The sequence below is a fragment of the Anomalospiza imberbis genome, chromosome 27 (genome assembly GCF_031753505.1).
Source record: "Anomalospiza imberbis isolate Cuckoo-Finch-1a 21T00152 chromosome 27, ASM3175350v1, whole genome shotgun sequence".
Taxonomy (NCBI): domain Eukaryota; kingdom Metazoa; phylum Chordata; class Aves; order Passeriformes; family Viduidae; genus Anomalospiza; species Anomalospiza imberbis.
In genome coordinates, this window is record NC_089707.1 from 4,887,979 (window position 1) to 4,904,206 (window position 16,228).

Consider the following 16,228-nt stretch of genomic DNA (forward strand, 5'->3'; position numbering starts at 1 on the left):
GTTGTTGATAAATTATTTTGAGGCTCTGAAGTGTTGAAGGAATGACATTTCCAGTGGGAATTTTGGGTTTCCTTTGGGAATTTCCATGCTTGCAGCTGTAGGAACCAGCACACTTCACAGGAGGAGCAAACCCAGCCTCGGGGTGGGTAGGAGGCTCTGACCTGGACTTGCATGAGCCCGTTCTGCTCTCCTCTTGATTACTTCAAAAGTTTTTTGGGATGGAAACAGTGCTTGGTGAAACACAAAGATTTTAGGGGTTGTCCTCATTTTGGGAATTCTCCTCTCATTCCCAATCTGTGGAATGAAACCACAGGAGTGAAAGGGACAAAATACCTTGATCCTCTTTGGAACTCTCAAATAGATACCCATTGGATTTTAGTGTTGGTTTTGCTTCCTGTCAAGTCTGTGCCATCCCAAAATTCAGGTTTTCCTTGGAAATGGTTATAAAACATAGGTTGGACTGGATTTAGATTGGTTAAAAAACCCCAAATTTTCTTTAAATTGCTTTAAGTGGTGCTTTGCTTTTCTCTTATCAGCAGTTTATCAGAGGCTCTTGTGGTGTTTGATCCCTTTTTCCCAGGGGTGTTTGATCCCTTTTTCCTGGGATCCAGCAGCCTCTGGAGCGTTGATGACCAGGTGATAAATTGGAGAAGTTTCCAGTTCCAGCCCTTTCCCAGTTCTGGCTGCACATGGGGCAGGGATTGTTGGGTGGTCTGGCTCTGACAGACCATAAATGCTCAGGAAAGGGAATCCCAAATCTCTTCTCCAAGTGCATCCAAACCATCCCAGCTCGGAGCAGCTCTGGGACCAACCAGGATCTGCTCAGCCAGGATTTTGGAGGAGGAGTTCCAGCCATGCAGTCCTGGGTTGGGAATTCCCCCCTTGATCCACATTTATCCCAAACCATCCCCAGGATGTGACAGCCCAGGGCTCTGGCTGGAACTGGGGAGGTTTTTGAGGAATATCTTGGTGCTTCTTTCCCTCATGGAAGGGGCAATTCAGGTGGTTTTTAAATTATTTTTTCATACAAGGTGTTTTTTTGAGGGTCCCGTTCCTGTTCTGATTCTTCCTAGACTTTCCCTGAATTTCCCATGCTTAGGTTTTTAAGGAGGAAATTTGTGGCCTTCTGCTTTTGCCATGTGGATAAACCAGCAACTGAATTTTGTTTTCCAAGACTGAGAAAACACTCCGTGGGAATTGTCTTTCAGAGATGTTCTCTGTCAGTTAACGGTTTTTATTTTCAGCTGGAATATCAGAATTTGGCAATTTTAAATCAGGAGTGATGTTGCCGATTTTTATCTGGCATTTTTGATCAGGATTAAAACACGGACCTCAAATTCTTGGTCACCTTTAGAATAATTGATAAATGATGGAGGGACTGGACAGGGCTGAGGAATTCCTCCTGGAATTCTCACTGAGCTTCCCCCTGACCTTTCCTGCTCTGCAGCTCCTGACTTTAAATCGGGAATTTTGCCCTTCGGGGCTGCAGATACAGACCCAGAACAGCCCCTCCCGCCTCAGTGGGGGGAAATTCCACAAAATCCCCCAGAAATCCACAAAATCCCCCAGCAATCACGGCGCTGCTGTCCCTGCCCGTTTCCCAGCGCAGTGTCCTGTCTGGAAATCCCAATTTTCCATCCCGTCCCTGCTCTGGGAGAGGCCTCTGGGCTTCTGTGGTGTCCCCGTGGCAGGCGCAGGGTCCTGGGGGATTCCCTCGTGCTCCATGAGGATCCTGTGGGATCTTCATGGTCCTGGGGGATTCCCTCATGCTCCATGAGGATCCTGTGGGATTCCCTCGTGCTCCATGAGGATCCTGTGGGATCTTCATGGTCCTGAGGGGTTCCCGCCTGCTCCGTGAGGATCCTGTGGGATCTTCATGGTCCTGGGGGATTCCTTCCTGCTCCGTGAGGATCCTGTGGGATCTTCATGGGCCTGGGGGATTCCCTCGTGCTCCATGAGGATCCTGTGGGATTCCTTCCTGCTCCATGAGGATCCTCTGGGATCTTCATGGTCCTGGGGGATTCCCTCCAGCTTCCTCTGGATCCTGTGGATCCTCTGGGATCCTCTGGGTCTGGAGGGATTCCTGCCTGCCCCGTTTGGATCCCCTGGGCCCTGTGGGATTCCCGCCTGCTCCCTGTGGATCCTCTTGGCCCCCGTGAGGGCCCCGAGTGATTCCCGCCAACTCCATGCTGATTTCTCCGGCATTCCCAGATTTCTCTGGGATTCCTGGATTAATCTGGAATTTCCAGATTTCTCTGAACACTCAGATTTATCTGGCATTCCCAGATTTCTCTGAATTCCCAGATTTCTCTGAATTCCCGGATTTCTCTTGAATTCCTGGATTTCTCTGGCATTCCCAGATTTCTCGAGAACTCCCAGATTTCTCTGCCATTCCCGGTTTTCTCTGAACTCCCAGTTTTCTCCGCCATTCCCAGTTTCCCTGGCATCCCTGCTTTCCCCATCATTCCTTTTTTTTTCCCAGTTTTCCCTGGCATTCCTGGTTTTCTCTGAATTCCCAGTTTTCTCTGCCATTCCCAGTTTCCCCGGCATTCCTGGTTTCCCCAGCATTCCCGGTTTTCCCGGCATTCCCGGGTTTCCCCGGCACTCCCGGTTTTTCCTGGTTTCCCTGGCACTTCCAGTTTTTCCTGGTTTCCCTGCATTCCCGGTTTTCCCCCATTTCCCTGGCACTCCCAGTTTTTCCCGGTTTCCCCAGTTTTTCCCGGTTTCCCCAGCATTCCCAGTTTTCCCCAGCATTCCTGTTTTTCCCCAGCACTCCTGGCATTCCCGGTTTGCCCAGCATTCCCCAGCATTCCCAGTTTTCCCCCGCATTCCCGGTTTCCCCAGCACTCCTATTTTTCCCCAGCACTCCCAGCATTCCCCGGCACTCCCGGTTTCTCCTGGTTTCCCCACCATTCCCGTTTTTCCCCGGCACTCCCGGTTTTTACCGGTTTCCCCAGCACTCCCAGTTTTCCCCGGCACTCCCAGTTTTTCCCCGGCACTAACGGTGTTCCCGGTTTTGCCGGTTTTCCCCAGCATTCCCAGTTTTCCCCTGCATTCCCGGTTTCCCCAGCACTCCCGGTTTCCCCGGCACTCCTGTTTTTCCCCGGCACTCCCGGTTTTTCCTGGTTTCCCCGGCACTCCCAGTTTTCCCCGGCACTCCTGGTTTTTCCTGGTTTCCCCGGCACTCCCAGTTTTCCCCGGCACTCCCGGTTTTTCCTGGTTTCCCCGGCACTCCCAGTATTCCCCCGCACTCCCGGTTTTTCCTGGTTTCCCCAGCACTCCCAGTTTTCCCCGGCACTAACGGTGTTCCCGGTTTCCCCAGCACTCCCATTTTCCCCCGGCACTCCCGATTTTCCCCAGCACTCCCAGTTTCCCCAGCACTCCCCGTTTTCCCCGGCACTCCTGGTTTTTCCAGTTTTCCCTGTCACTCCCGTTTTTCCCCGGCACTCCTGGTTTTTCCTGGTTTCCCCAGCACTCCCGTTTTTCCCCGTCACTCCCGTTTTTCCCTGGCACTCCCGTTTTTCCCCGGCACTCCCGGTTTTCCCAGTTTCCCCGTCACTCCCGTTTTTCCCCGGCACTCCCGTTTTTCCCCGGCACTCCCGGTTTTCCCAGTTTCCCCGTCACTCCCGTTTTTCCCCGGCACTCCCGTTTTTCCCCGGCACTCCCGGTTTTCCCAGTTTCCCCGTCACTCCCGTTTTTCCCTGGCACTCCCGTTTTTCCCCGTCACTCCCGTTTTTCCCCGGCACTCCTGTTTTTCCCCGGCACTCCCGGTTTTCCCCGGCGCTCCCGGCGTTCCCGGTCTCCCGGGGCCAGCCGGGGTTTCGCACCATGCCGCCTCTGTTTCGTTTTCAGCATTCTTCCATGCTGGGCAGTGTTTTTGGGGACTCCTATTATGAGCAGCAGATGACAGCTAGGCAGGCTAATGCCCTCTCCCACCAGGTGAGCAAATTCATCTCGGGCCACGCCCGGCCCCTCCCACTCCAATTAACCCCAATTAATTCTGCCTCCTTTGCGTCACGTCCCCGTCCTGTCCACGTTCACTTTTCCTGCTCTTTTCTTTTCCTTTTTTTTTTTGTTTTTTTTTTTTCCCCCCACCCCTCGTTTGTTTCTTGTTTTGTTTGGCTTCCCTCCCGCCCCACGCAGGCGTTCTGCCGAAAGAAATGGGAGAGCAGGTAAAAAATGGAAAATAATGGAGGTTTTGAAATCAGAGATTAACTAAAAAATGGAAAATAATGGAGGTTTTGAAATGGGACATTAACTAAAAAATGGAAAATAATGGAGGTTTTGAAATGGGACATTAACTAAAAAATGGAAAATAATGGAGGTTTTGAAATCAGAGATTAACTAAAAAATGGAAAATAATGGAGGTTTTGAAATCAGAGATTAACTAAAAAATGGAAAATAATGGTGGTTTTGAAATCAGAGATCAATCGAAAAATGGATGATAATGGAGGTTTTAAAATGGGACATTAATTAAAAAATGGAAAATAATGGAGGTTTTGAAATCAGAGATTAACTAAAAATGGAAAATAATGGAGGTTTATAAAATGGGACATTAACTAAAAAATGGAAAATAATGGAGGTTTTGAAATCAGAGATTAACTAAAAATGGAAAATAATGGAGGTTTTGAAATCAGAGATTAATTAAAAATGGAAAATAATGGAGGTTTTGAAATGAGAGATTAATTAAAAAATGGAAAATAATGGTGGTTTTGAAATGGGACATTAATTAAAAAATGGAAAATAATGGTGGTTTTGAAATCAGAGATTACCTAAAAAATGGAAAATAATGGAGGTTTTGAAATCAGAGATTAACTAAAAAATGGAAAATAATGGAGGCTTTGAAATCAGTGATTAATAAAAAATGGAAAATAATGGAGGTTTTAAAATGGAAGATAAATTTAAAAATGGATGATAATGGAGGTTTTAAAATCAGAAATTAATTTTAAAAATGTATAATAATGAAGCTTTTAAAATCAGGAGATCAATTTTAAAAATTGAAAGAAGAAAAATACTGAGATTTTCAAATAGTGAAAGTTAATTTTAAGAAGGAAAAATAACAAGAAGAAACTTAAAGTAATGAAAACTTTAAAAGGAAAAATAGTGACATTTGAAAGAGGAAAAATACTGAATATCTTTAAGTAGTGAAAATTCGTTTTTATAAGGAAAAATAATGCAAATGTATTTTAAAATAATGAGAATCAACTTCAAAAAATAAAAATGAAAAAAGAAAATTTTTAAATAATGATTTTCTAAATGAAAATTTTATCGAGGAAAACGATGAAATTAAATTTTAAAATGACAAACCAAAAAATCTAAAATAATGAAAATAATTCTGACCAAATTTAAGATACTGAAAAATCTTTGAGATGAAGCATCGTGGGAATGCATTGAAGAGTGAAAATAAGGAAAAATTTCCAGCTCCACATTTCTGGCTGGAGTTGCAGTTGGGAAGGATTCCCTTGTGGGGATTGAGTCAGGAATTTGGGAATAATCGGAGCCTCCCTTGGTTTGGCCAACCAGGGCAGGGATTAATTAAATTATTGGATTGAATTCTGGAATTAAATCAAATTAATTATGAAATACTATACCGGGATGTGTCCTGGAGGGAATTCTGCTGGGCAGAAACCTCGGAGCCAGCCCGAATTCCCTTTATTTCCCTTTCAGAGCATGGATTAGTTAAATTATTGAGTTTAATTCTGGAATTAAATCAATTAAATTATGAAGTACTTAAACCGGGATGTGTCCTGGAGGGAATTCTGCTGGGCAGAGACCATGGACTGAGCCTGAATTCCCTTTCAGAGAATGGATTAATTAAATTATTGGATTTAATTCCGGAATTAAATTCATTAAATTTTTAAATAGTAACCTGGGATGTGTCCTGGAGGGAATTTTGCTGGGCAGAGACCTCGGGCCAGCCCGAATTCCCTTGATTTCCCTTTCAGTCTTCCACCAGAGAGGGGATTAATTAAATTATCAAGTTTAATTCTGGAATTACATTCATTAAGTTATGAAGTACTTAAACCGGGATGTGTCCTGGAGGGAATTCTGCTGGGCAGAGACCTCAGAGCCAGCCCGAATTTCCTTGATTTCCCTTTCAGAGTGTGGATTAGTTAAATTATTGGATTTAATTCTGGAATTAAATCAATTAAATTATGAAATACTTAAACCGGGATGTGTCCTGGAGGGAATTCTGCTGGTCAGAGACCTCAGAGCCAGCCCGAATTTCCTTGATTTCCCTTTCAGAGCGTGGATTAGTTAAATTATTGGATTTAATTCTGGAATTAAATCAATTAAATTATGAAATACTTAAACCGGGATGTGTCCTGGAGGGAATTCTGCTGGGCAGAGACCATGGGGTGAGCCTGAATTCCCTTTCAGAGAATGGATTAATTAAATTATTGAGTTTAATTCTGGAATTAAATTCATTAAATTTTTAAATATTAAACTGGGATGTGTCCTGGAGGGAATTTTGCTGGGCAGAGACCTCGGGCCAGCCCGAATTCCCTGGATTTCCCTTTCAATCTTCCACCAGAGAGGGGATTAATTAAATTATCAAGTTTAATTCTGGAATTATATTCATTAAGTTATGAAGTACTTAAACCGGGATGTGTCCTGGAGGGAATTCTGCTGGGCAGAGACCTCAGAGCCAGCCCGAATTTCCTTGATTTCCCTTTCAGAGCGTGGATTAGTTAAATTATTGGATTTAATTCTGGAATTAAATCAATTAAATTATGAAATACTTAAACCGGGCTGTGTCCTGGAGGGAATTCTGCTGGGCAGAGACCTCGGAGCCAGCCCGAATTCCCTTTATTTCCCTTTCAGAGCATGGATTAATTAAATTATTGGATTTAATTCTGGAATGAAATTCATTAAATTTTTAAATATTAAACCGGGCTGTGTCCTGGAGGGAATTCTGCTGGGCAGAGACCCCGGGGCCAGCCCGAATTCCCTGGATTTCCCTTTGAACCCTCCCTTTTCTTCTGTTCCCCCAGCCCCTGTCCCCAGTTTGGTTTGTGCCTCCCTCTCCCGGCCGGGGCAGGGGACGTCCCGTGCAGCTCAGGGCCCGGAGCCCCGTTTTGAGCAAGGAAAGATGAATTTGTTTGCCTGTCTGTGTCCTGTCCTGGAGCATGTCCTTGTCCCCCCGTCCCGTCCCTGCCGGGGCTGCCCGTTAACCCTTTGTGCTGTCGCCCTGCAGCTGGAGCAGTTCAACATGATCGAGAACGCCATCAGCTCCAACAGCCTCTACAGCCCCTGCTCCACCCTCAACTACTCGCAGGCTGCCATGATGGGACTGACGGGCAGCCACGGCAGCCTGCAGGACTCGCAGCAGCTCAACTACTCCAGCCACAGCAACATCCCCAACATCATCCTGACAGGTAAACCCACCTGGGAGCAGCCCCGGGCTCCTGTGTTGCTGTTGAGTTCTCGGGGTCCGGGTGTCGAGGTGACCCCGAGAGTGTAAAAGTCCTCGTTTCCCAGCCCGAGCAGCCAAAGGAGGAGTCTGGATGCGCAGGGTCGGCTTCTCCAGGTTGTTTATTTCCCTTATCCAGAACATTCTCTCTCTGCCCTGCTGAGCTCTGTCCAGCAGGTCGGCCATGGCATTCTGTCTGCCCTCAGGGCGGTGTTCACATTTTATACCAAAACTCCGTGTGCCACATTTACAGTAACGTGCCAATGTCTGTCATTTCTGTTGGGCAGTGTGTCTGTACCTTAAACCAACAGAAAAGTGTCACCATCACAGCAACACATGGAGGGCAAGGAGAAGGAGGAGGAGGTCAGGACACACCCAAATCCCTCCATCTTGTACCCCTGAACCTCATTCTAAAAACCCCAAAATTCCACTTTTTCACCCTTTGTTAATTCAACTACCACACCACTCAAACCCCTGTGGCTTGTAATTCCTCACACAGAGCTGGCAGCTTTTCCCACGGGCTAAAATGGAAGCCACAGGTGTTTTTGACTTGGTGCCAAGGTCTCCGAGATCCCTGCCAGGGTCTGGAGCCAGCCAGGGCAGCCAGAGGGGTGTGCTGGACTCCGACACTGAGTAAGGAAGCAGCACAGACTCCGAGCAGGCTGCTCTGCACAAAACTCTCTCAGAACAAGGACGAGCCCGACGCAGGGAAATGGTGAATTTTGGCTTTAGGTTAGGAGGCTGAAGGATTGCCTTGTTAAAACCATACTATACTATTTTAAAGAGATACTTACTGTATACTTACTATCTACCAAGAACTAACAAAATTCATGACACTCTCTGCTCGAGAGTCCGACACAGCTGGATTCACTTGGTCCATGAATCCAAACAACCTTCACTCGAATCTAATCATCAGTCACTTTGGGTAAACCATCTCCATGCCACATTCTATGTGGGACAAACACAGGAGCAGATAAGAATTGCTTTCTCTTCTTCTCTCTGTGCTTCTCCAACAAAAACCCTGAGGGGGAGAGGATGTGAATGCCACACTTCTCTTTACGGACTGTTCAGATACATTCTGCCTGATGGCTAATTAACAAAACCACTTTTCTCACAAACAATGCTTGAGAAGAGCAGAAGAACAAAGAGTAGAAAAACACCAGCTGCAGGTTGTTTACAGTAACAAGCTCTCATCGTTTCTCTACAGCTCCCTAAAAGTCTCACAGGTCCTCCTGAGAAAACTGATCTGGTTTTCTGCTCTCTGAGCCGGCTGTCACATCCACAGTTCTGCCCCTCAGAACTCCAGCTACTCAGGGAGTGGCCCCAGCCCTGCCAGAGCTCCAGGCTGTTTGGACAACACTCGGGGACAGGCTGGGATTTTGGGGTGTCTGTAGAAGGCCAGGAGCTGGATCCATGATCCTTGGGAGTCCCTCCCAGCTCAGGATGTTTCAGGATTCCACGGTCCCAGCCTGGGGGTTTCTCTTGGGGGTTGTTTCACCTGGGCTGTGGTGCCAGTCCAGTGTGGATGCTGACAGAGAGAGAAAGGGATAACTTTCCCAGGGAAGTTGTGAGAATGCTCAGAGAAAGAATTAAAACAATTCTTACCTTAATCTCTGCACCTGGTGCTTGTGAACACGTGGAACGTTTGTACGTGATGTTTATGGAAAGATAGTTACAAAACGGTGGTGTTCCTGTTTACCAGTGGTGTGAGGGGTGGTGTTCAAGGACCAGTCAGGTTCTGAGTGAGCAATCCTGTCTATAAATATGTAAAGTTCCTGATAAATCTCACTTCATGTCTTCTGAGCACTGGAGTCAGTGTCGCCTTCCTTCAGCCGTTCCTAACGCAGCGGCGACAGGTCCAGGTGTGTCCCAGTGCTCACCTGCACACAGGCAGAGCACCAGTTTTCCTGTGGATTTCCCCTCCCTCTGAATTCCCTGGACCCTCTGCTACAGTGAGGAAAAGCTGGGGGAGCCAAACTGCTTCCCCTGCTCTGCCCAAGCTGGCCAGCAAAGGGTTGGAGTGTCACATATGGTGGCCAGTCTGGTCACAGTGGGGTTTTGGAAACAATCCCTGCCCAGGGATTGCTGATGGCAGTGGTGGAAATTGAGGTTATTCCCCCTAAAGCTGAGGGAGAGAAAAGGCTCCAGTTGCACCAAACACGAATTTTGGGTTGTGTTTGGTGGCTTGGAGATGCCGTGAAGAATCGGAAATGTGAAGGAGGGTGGATGTTCCTCATCTGAGAGCTCCTTAAACATTTCCAGGGTTTTTGGGAGCTGTTTTCTGACCTCCACACTGGTGTTTGACCCCTGTGTGTTCTGTCCCTGCAGTGACAGGAGAATCCCCCCCCAGCTTATCAAAAGAACTGACCAGCTCCTTGGCAGGAGTGGGGGACGTCAGCTTCGACACGGATTCCCAGTTCCCTCTGGATGAACTCAAAATTGACCCTTTGACCCTGGATGGACTGCACATGCTCAACGACCCCGACATGGTCCTCACCGACCCCGCCACAGAGGACACGTTCCGCATGGACCGGCTGTGACCCGCCGGCACCTCCGCAGGATCCGGCCCGGAGGGTCCGTCCCGTCCCAGAGGGTCCATCCCATCCCGGAGGGTCCGTCCCGTCCCGGAGGATCCATCCCGGAGGGAGCAGCTGCTCCGTGTCCCCTGTACAATGAGTAACCACAGCTTGTTGTTCTGAGCTTGCCGCGCTGCCGAGCCCCCGTCCCCGTGGCGCCCAGCGATGTCGCCCCCGAGCCGCTGTTGCCGTCCAGCAGTAAGGAGTTGTCCGGTTTCCCCCGGTTTTCCATCGGCCTTTTCCTCTCCAGAGCCCCCCTTTCCCCCAGCAGAGCTCCGGCGGGACCGTGCCCGTGTCTCCTGGCACCAGAGAGGGGCTTTGGGCAGCCGGGCGGGGCAGGAGGTGCTGGCAAACCCCGGGCTGCGGGGCTGGGGGGCCGTGCCCCCTCCTCGTCCCCGGCTTGGGAAGCAAATCCCCGCATTGCCGCCTTTCCCTGCGGCTGGCGCTCTGCTCTGTGACACTGTCGTCCCTCCAGGTGCCCTGCTTGTCCCCAGCTGTGTCCCCACCCTCCCGTCCCGGCAAAGCGGAGCCGCCGCCGGCCACCAGTCCCAAAAATCCACTTTAAACACTATTTTTTCCAAGCTTTTTATGTTTTTGTTTTGTTTTTAATATATATGTAATATATATCTATTTCTATATATGGCTACATATATAGAGAGCATTTCTGAGCACACATGAAAGTTCTATAATTCATTACTTGATTAGACAGAGGATCAGAACATCTTAAAGCAGCTAAAAAGAAATAGAGACTAACCTGCATAATCCTAATTTTTACTTTGTGAGAGATTCCTGGGCAACAGGAAGGGCATTTCCATAGCAATGCCAGGCTCGTAGCATCATGATTTTTTAATTTTTTATTCTTATTCATTACTTATTCTGTTACTTATTTATGATTTTTTTTTTTTGGTCGTTGTTGTTGTAATTTCTTTTTTTTTTTTTTTTTATTTTATTTAAATATTTGGATATTAGGAAAGTAGCTCAACTACATACAGCCAATGGAAGCACTCTACATAATATTTGTACAGTACATTATTTTTTGTGGTTTTATTCCAGAAATATATTATATATATTATATATGTAGGTATTTTTAAACTAACTGGAATTTTAAACAGATGGAATAAGCAGGAATAAGGAAGCCTGAGGCAAGTTTAGATATTTTCCTTTGGAATAGGCAAAATAGGGTGGTTGGAACTTTAAAATTCCTTCATTCACCCGAGGGAAAAATAATCTCTTGCTCCACAATGACCAGAATGGACTCCTCCAAAATTCTGTTTAATTAAATGGAGAATTGATTATTTCTGATGGTCCTTGTGAATATTTTGTGATGAAAATTTAAAAAAAAAAAAAATCCCATCCAGATTCCTGAGGCTGGGAATTGGGGGTTTCACTCTGGCTGGATGGAAGGTGATTCCCAAATCTGTGGGAATGAATGAATTTAAAGGGCACTGCTGGAACATCCTCATTCCACTGGGATCTGCATGGGAACGGCAGGAATCCATCAGGAATTGACAGGATTTGGAGTCATTAACTAATTAACTAATTAACTCACCCCGAGGGCCAGCTCCTCCTGGGGAGGGAGGCGCCTCCTGCCTGGGTTGGGAGCAGGATTTTAGGGATTCCGTTCCCTAAAATCCCATCCCCGTTCCCTGGTCCCACCAGCTGGGGTTTGCCCCACCTGGATTTTCCTCCTGCCTCCAGCCCAAGGAAATCCCAGTCCTGGCACTCCCAATCCCAAAGCTTCTCCTCTTTGGGAACAACGCTGGGCTGCTCTTAACGAGTTCCCCCGCAATTAATGAGAGTCCCCCTGCAATTAACGACTTCTCACTGCTCTCCTGAGCTCTCCTAATGAGTTATACCAAGTTTCTGTGTGCTTCCAGAAATCCCTGGGCTGGGATTCCTGCCTGCTCCGCTGAGCAGGAGCAGGGTCAGGATCTCCCCAACCCCAGGGCATCCCCTCACCTTCTGTGCCATTTGTTGACCATTTGCACTAAAAATGTGGAATTTTTTCTTGGCTTCCCTGTGTCTTTTGGTTTTCTTTGTGGTTTTTTTTGTTTTGTTTTAATTTTATCCTTCTCCATGACCTCCCGAGGTTTCCCCGCATCTCTTGGGAATGTTTTGGGATTTTTTGGCAGGGTTTGGGCTCGGCAGGACAGGTCCACTCCTGGTGGCTGCTTGTTTCAGATCCCTCATGCTTTTTCAGTGAAGGGAGGAGATAAAAGGCAGCTCAAAGAGGAGGAAACCTGGAAAAAACAGGAGGAATTTGGGCCCAGCTGCCTCGCAGCCCTTTGCTGAAGGTGCAGTGAGAGCTTGGTGCAGCTCCCGTAGCTCCGTGTGGGAATTCCTGCTGGAATGACTCCCGTGCATGTGCAGTCCTTGTCTGTGCTGTGTTTTCCACTCCAGAGTCACTCCAGAGGGGAGCAGCCAGCAGGAGCTGGGCTTCCTCACGGGAGGCTCGGGCAGGGAGCTCCGGCTCCTTCCTGGATTTTTAACTCCCTGTGTAAATAAGAGCTCTTTGTTTCTTAGACTTGTAAAGTAGACCTTGAAAATCGCCTTAATTTCAAACTTACCACACCTTGGATGCAACTGTCACAGTTAGGGACCCTCCAGCTGGGAGAAATCCAGGTTTAATCCCTCGGGAGAGGGAAGGAGCTGGGGTGTGACAGGATGGGCTCCAGCTGCGGCCAGGGAGAAGCTGCTTCTCATCCCGACCCTGTGAGATCCAGGGATTCCAGCAGCTCCTGCCTTTCCCTTCCCCCAGGGGAACCTTTCACGTGGGAGCTGCCCCAGAGGATTCCCCCTTTCTCACTCCTTCAAATTCCAGTTTTTGTGGCATCAGGCTGATCTGGAAGCAAACCCAGAGAAAAGCGTGGAGCGGATCCCAAGTGTTCCCAGAACAAATAATCTGCTTTTATTTCAAATGTACCAACCCTGTGCTCATTGCAGTGTGTGGGGCTCCCTCCCCGCGGGTGGGAGCAGAAAGGGAAAACCATCACTTAGCAAAAAAAAAAAAACAAAACAAACCAAGGAGAAAATGGTGTTAATTGCTGTTATTGATAAGTTTGCTTTCAGTGGTGGTGAAGCTGTCTGGTGTCTCCAGGGGTGACTGTCCCACCCTCCCTCCTGATTCCCCCCTCCCTCCGTGTTTTTCTATCTCCATAACGAATTAACCCCGAATTCCCGAGCTAGACTGTTGCATTTGCCAATACAATGGGGAAGAACAGGAATAAACCCTCGGTGCACCCAAAACTGTGATTTTTTTTTCCAGCAGCCAGCCCAGCCCTGGCGCTGTGGGGGCTGGGGGGAGGCTCCTTTCCCTGTACATAGATTCCCCCTCTGGGCATGCGTGACCCGGCCCGGCTCCCACGGCTTCTGCATGGCAGGGAGCGCTTGCCAGCCCCCCCTGTGCCCCCACACACAGCCTGGGCTGGGCTCTGCCCCCACCCCGGGCTGATTTTCCATTTTCCAGAGGGGAAAACCTTTCCAGAAAGGGCCGCCAGTCGCCTCGGCAGCCGCCGGTCCCGCGCGCATTTCGCGGCGTCCGCGGAGGTTTCGTGGGTTATTTGGTGAATTCGTTTTTAGGAGCGCTCATGGGTGAACCTTCAGCTCAGAGGGAGGTTGGGTTTGATGGTCCTGGAGGTCTTTTCCAACCTTGATTTGGTTGTTCCTTCCCAACCTTGACTCCAGAATTCTTTTCCAACCTTAATTTGGTGTTTCTTCTCCCACCTTGGTTCGGTCGTTCTTTTCCAACCCTAATTTGGTGATTCTTTTCCAAACTTGATTCGGGTTCTTTTCCAGCCTTAATTCAGTGATCCTTTTCCAACCCTGATTCAGTGGCTCTTTTCCCAACCTCAATTCCATGATTCCAAGACCAAAAGCTGCCCTGAGTTTATCTAAAAGCAGTTTACCTAAATTTCCCTCAAAAATGAGCCCTTGGACCTAAAACCGTGAATTTCTGCCAAATCAACAATGAAGGCTTGAGCTGTTCCCTTAAGGAAAGACCCTGGAAACCCCCTCTGGACAGGAAGGAAGCAGGAAGGCCCCTCCTCCCCCCGCAGATCCCGACCTTGGCTGTTTTTTTTGGGAGAAACCCCAAAACCAGCGCGTTTATTCCTCGGAGCAACGGCCCCCCCGTCACTGTGATGGCAATGTGAAAGCGCAGGTAGCCTTTGTTACGTGTGTCTGTCCTTTTTAAAAAACAACCAGGAAAAAGAAAAAAAAACCCAAAAAAAAAACCTTCCCTCCCTCTTAGAATTAAACTTTGTAGTGTTCCTGTTCTTTGTATTTTGAGTTGCATCTTATTTATACGGCGCAGTGTAGGCATGGATTGCATGTCGGTTTTCTATGCGGGCACCACGACATTCTGACTGTGTATTATAAATCATTTTTACCTTTTTAAACAGGGGAAAAAAAAAACAACAAAACAAAACAAAACAAAAAAAAATAACAGCAACACAACAGAATCATTGTGTGGAATTTCTATACTGCAAAGCCAAACACTACATGGAGTCCTCTCTTGGTTTGTGTTATTTATTTTCCGAGGCGGTTGGGGCGGGCGGGGGGCGGGCGGAGCCGTGTGTGCGTTGCCTTATGTGGGCTTGACCAATTTTATCAAAATAAAGGCCTGAAGGGGTAAAATCCTCTGGCTCCTGTCTTCAGGGGGTGGAGGGGTGGGATGGGAAAAGCGTGGAAAGAAGGGAGAGAATCCCGTGGGAAAAGGGGAGAGAATCCCGTGGAAAAAGGGAGAGAATCCCGTGGGAAAAGGGAGAGAATCCTGTGGGAAAAAGGGAGAGAATCCCGTGGGAAAAGGGAGAGAATCCCATGGAAAAAGGGAGAGACTCCTGTGGAAAAAAGGGAGAGAATTCCATGGAAAAAGGGAGAGAATCCCGTGGAAAAAAGGGAGAGAATCCCGTGGGAAAAAAAGGAGAGACTCCTGTGGAAAAAAGGGAGAGAATTCCGTGGGAAAAAGGGAGAGAATCCCAAAAGCAGCTGGGCCGTGTGGGATTTACTCCTGGGAGTGAAGAGCAGGAGGGGGTTGAGTTTGAATTGTAGAATTCCAGCCCTGGAATCCTGGAATATCCCCAGTTGGAAGGGACCCACAGGGATCCTCATCACAGGACACCCATGATCCCATGATCCCGGAAGAGCTGGGGTTGGAAGGGCCCTCTGGAGATCTCCCAGTCCAAGCCCTGCCCACCCAGAGCAGGGACACAGGAGCGTGTCCAGGTGGGTTTGGGATGTCCCCAGGTGGGTTTGGGATGTCCCCAGACCCTGCCTGGAGCTGTTCCGACTCTGCCGCCGCCATGGGAAGCTCTCCCCCTGTGGAGGTGGAACTTCCTGGGAGCGTTGTCGGGGCACTCCGGAGCCGTGGTGGCCTTGGGGACAGGGACAGGGCAGGGACAGGCAGCTCTGAGGGTGGCTTTGGGTCAGACCCAAAACTGTTGGATTTTGATGCCCTTTGGGTCAAGTTTCTGGTGTTTTCCTTCATTCCCTGTGCTGGTGAGTTGGGATGGAGCCGACCTTGGAGCGGGGGTTGGCCACGGGATGGTTCTGTCTTGGGGTCCTTGATTTTCCTGCCCGGTGTCCCCACCCTTGAGGGGACAAGGGACACACCCAGGCCAGTCCACACTGGTGTCACCTCCTGGAGAATCCTCCAGTCCCTAATCCCAGACAGGGCTGGGACTGCTCAGTGCTCGACCATCCCCAGGGATTCCTCAATCCCGCTCTTCTCCACTGTGGTTTAGGAAGAAAAAAGGGATGAAAAGTCTCCATTCTAAAACTAAAAATGGTTTCTGTCACTGGAGTAGGGGAGTTGTAAAATTCCTGAAGGAAAAACCAAGAGGCTTGAACTTGCTTGTAGAAATTGAGTTCAATTCTGCCATAAAAAGGGAATTTTTGGAATTCAGCCAGCAGGAGAAGCCCTTCCCAAATATCCTGCCTTCTGTCTGATGCCACCTTTGAAAGGAAAAGGTTCAGTTTGGCTCAACTTTGGGATTTTTAAGGTATTAAATGAGGAGACAGAGGTGATGTTTCCATCCTTGCAGGGATATCGAAGTTCTGGGATTTTTGTGGGGTGCATTTTGGGGGGTTCAAGGCTCATTAAGCCAAACCTTGCTGGATCCTGAATTTTCCTGGCAGCAGCAGCGGCGCAGCCGGAGGGGCCGGGGTGGGGCAGCATCCCCTGGACATCCCCAGCCCTGGGCACCCAAAAAACCCTGATAAAACAGGACAGGAGCCCCCG

General features: G+C 48.4%; 2 protein-coding genes across 5 annotated transcripts in view; one reads left to right on the plus strand and one right to left on the minus strand.

Annotated features, from left to right (window-relative positions):
* CRTC1 (CREB regulated transcription coactivator 1) overlaps positions 1-10,011 on the plus strand; it is a 56,382-nt gene extending 46,371 nt beyond the window's left edge. The window contains exons 13-15 of one of the 2 annotated variants that reach the window (XM_068173849.1): positions 3,853-3,939; positions 7,199-7,379; positions 9,743-10,011. In XM_068173849.1, the coding sequence (XP_068029950.1) occupies positions 3,853-3,939; positions 7,199-7,379; positions 9,743-9,954 (480 nt within the window). In that variant the 3' untranslated portion in view covers positions 9,955-10,011. The remainder of the gene's footprint in view (positions 1-3,852; positions 3,940-7,198; positions 7,380-9,742) is intronic. The other variant, XM_068173850.1, reaches the window with a different exon arrangement.
* COPE (COPI coat complex subunit epsilon) overlaps positions 1-16,228 on the minus strand; it is a 200,031-nt gene that overhangs the window by 78,197 nt on the left and 105,606 nt on the right. The gene's annotated exons all lie outside the window — the stretch shown is intronic.